The sequence below is a fragment of the Echinops telfairi genome, unplaced genomic scaffold, assembly GCF_000313985.2.
Source record: "Echinops telfairi isolate 266 unplaced genomic scaffold, ASM31398v2 ScPeMD7_31;HRSCAF=116, whole genome shotgun sequence".
Taxonomy (NCBI): Eukaryota; Metazoa; Chordata; class Mammalia; order Afrosoricida; family Tenrecidae; genus Echinops; species Echinops telfairi.
Window position 1 is genome coordinate 38,994,913 of NW_022103928.1, and position 2,952 is coordinate 38,997,864.

General features: G+C 45.2%; 1 protein-coding gene across 2 annotated transcripts in view; it reads right to left on the minus strand.

Annotated features, from left to right (window-relative positions):
• NOM1 (nucleolar protein with MIF4G domain 1) overlaps positions 1 to 2,952 on the minus strand; it is a 25,261-nt gene that overhangs the window by 21,579 nt on the left and 730 nt on the right. Inside the window, exons 2-3 of one of the 2 annotated variants that reach the window (XM_030885620.2) lie at positions 2,494 to 2,951; positions 316 to 443 (exon numbers count right to left, since the gene is read on the minus strand). In XM_030885620.2, the coding sequence (XP_030741480.1) occupies positions 316 to 443; positions 2,494 to 2,951 (586 nt within the window). Of the gene's footprint in view, positions 1 to 315; positions 444 to 2,493 lie in introns of both variants that reach the window. The other variant, XM_045290050.1, reaches the window with a different exon arrangement.

The following is a 2,952-nucleotide window of genomic DNA, read 5'->3' on the forward strand; positions in this document are numbered from 1 at the left end:
AGGGTTCATGAGGGAGGGGGTGGAGCGGGAGGGGGAAAATGAGGAGCTGTTATTAAGGGCTCAAGTAGAAGGCAAATGTTTTGAGAATGATGATGGTAACAAATGTACAAATGTGCTTGGATGTATGTATGGATTGTGATAAGAATTATTCGAGCCCCCAATAAAATGATTTTAAAAAATTGAATAGAACAGAAAGGATCTAATCACTCTAATTCCGGCCCTAGCACTTAATTCCTGGGGTATAATGCACATTACATATTTAGAAAACTCTCAATTTCTCTTAAGTGACACAACCTATCAATTTTACATGGTTACCTGTTAATTAGGCCTTTCACTTGTTTCTTTAGCCTTTCTAGTTCCTCCTGTTTTTGGGTATCCACAGCGTCCTCAGTGAGTCTCACATGAGGTGGAATATACTTCTTAGCACTGTCACAAAGGCTCTGCTTGAAGGAAAACATGACAAATTTACATGAAAGAAGCCCCCTATTTTCCCTCGCTAAATGCACATTTAAATATTAAACTCCCAAGAACTGGTAGAAAATATTAAACATCAGCTATTTACTAAGTGCCTTGCACAGCCTTCTAAAAAAAAAAAAACCAAACCAATCAAAAAACAAAAACGAAACACAAAACTCACTGCCAATGAATTAATGCTGACTCGGTGATCCCAAAGGACAGGGTGGAAATGCCCTTGTTGAGTTTCTGAGGCTGTAACTCTTTACGGGAGTAGAAAGCCCTCTCTTTTCCCAGAGGAGCAGCTAGTGACTCTGAACTGCCAACCTTTCCGGATCTCAGCCCAATGTGTAACTACTACACCACCAGGGCTCCTGGTAAGTTTATTCATTGTTTGTTAGTACATTTTGTCATCTTGCTTTCCCCTCTGTACATTTGGTTATGCACCTCCAGCATTTATAAACTAATCTTATAGTTGACCCTTCCTTATACCCAGGCTCAATTAACTCCAAGCCTGGCAGTATCCCAAGCACTTGAAGGGAACTTATCACCAGCTTCCTATGGGCCAAAAATGAGTGTTTCTAGTCCCCCAAGAGTTAAGTCTCAGACACTCAGAGGGGCAGTTTTCCTCTGTCCTACAGGGTTGCAATGAGTCAGCATCGACTTGATGGCAGTGAGTTTGATTTTTGGCTTGGTCCTATGATCATTTCCTACTTGTTCAAAACTAGAATCTACACTTAAGTGATGAAATAAAAAATGAGTTTTCCTAGATGATATCAAATGGGAGATTACAAAACATTATTATTGACCAACACTGCCTGGATACCTAAAAGTTAAGCCTGAAGGACAAAAACATTTTTGAAGCGCGATTCTTACTGTTAAGATTTTAAATTCCATTGGTGAAAGCAAATTTATGCAAATAGAAAGTAAAACGATTGCTATGCTCAGGGCTCATTTCAGATTTTCTATTAGTTGTAACTCAACAAAGTTTTTTATTAGAGCAAATTTAGGATCGGTGATGAAAAATAACATTATAAAAGAAGTGAGGGAGTGAGCACAAGGTGCCAGGAGTGGACCGTGGACAGAGATGAAAGGCACTTCATATACTGATGATGGGAAATGATTCCCAGAGAGGGCTGGCATTAATAAATAGAAGCTACAGTCAGTGAGAAAAAGAGGGAAAAAAGCCTTACAATCATAGGGAGTAAGCCCAAAGAAATGACATGTCTAGTTTAGAATGCTAAAATAGTGAGATGTGAGGAAAAAGGCAGTCATTTCATACTGCTGCCTTCAGGGGGGGCACAAAGGGATGGTGTTTAGACAGGTCAGGTGCCAGGCCGCACAGGCTTTGATTGCTGTGTCATGGAACCTCAACTAGGTCTTAAATGGGAGAAACTTTACACACGAGAGAATTAGAGATGAGCTGTTTTACTTTGGAGGCAGTCGGATAATTAAACAACACAAACCAAACCTACAATGGAGGCAGAACCCAGGCAGGGGGTACCCCGCTGTAGTTTTCTTGGATACATATGAAAATGGCTAAAACAAAGCACCTAAGGTAGGCACGACGGTGTGTGTGTAGAATGAAGATGTTGTTTTGGGGCAGCAAATAGAAATGTCAAGTATGCCCCTTGCATAAACATGTTCTCCCCCCACTTCTTTCCATTGTGGAATTTGAAACCACAAAGCAGATTGAATAGAAAACACACACCCACTTGATGATCCAAGCTCAATCAGGTGGCTAAAGTGCTTGGCTACTTTACTAGCGGTTTGGAGGTTCCAGTCCACCCTGAGGCACCTCAGAAGAAAGGCCTGGCAACCTACCTCCCCCAACCCCCCTGAGGCATCGAAAACCCTCTGGAACTCTGGTGTACACTGACACAAGAGATCCTCAGGAGCATCTGGAATCTGCGGCAACGGGTTTGGTGTTTTGGTGTCACCTCTATTATCAATATTGCCTTTTCTCTATCCGTGGGCTCTGCACGCCCACCGCTGCTTGGAAACAAATCCCCGAAGACCTGGAGGTTGCTCACTGCATACCTGCTCGGTCTCGCCACCATCCTCGGAAGAACTAGCACTCGCTTCATCGTCCGCAAAACGGACTCTCTTCCCTCCTTTCGCCCGCGTCCTCCGGTCTGCGGGGTCTTCCTCCTCTTCACTCTCCTCGCTCTGCCCGCCCTCTTCCTCTTCGCCGTCTTCAGCTTCGCCCTCTTCACTTGCTTCCTCCGCGTCACTCTCTAAGTCACTCTCGGGCAGTGTCTGTCCAGCATCCTCCTCCTCCTCCTCCTCACTACTGCTCTCATATAAGCCACCATTCCCCGCAGATCCCAGGGCTCCCAGAATATAGTCGAGCCCGTCGCGGGCAAAGCTGAGCGGCACGGCACTACCGTCGCCCTTCTTCTTACGCTTGTTCAGGCCCAGGCAACGCTCCAGCTTCCGGATCTCGCGGTCCTCTTCCTCGTTGGCCGCTAGCAGCGCCCGTTTCCGGGCGGCGGCGGC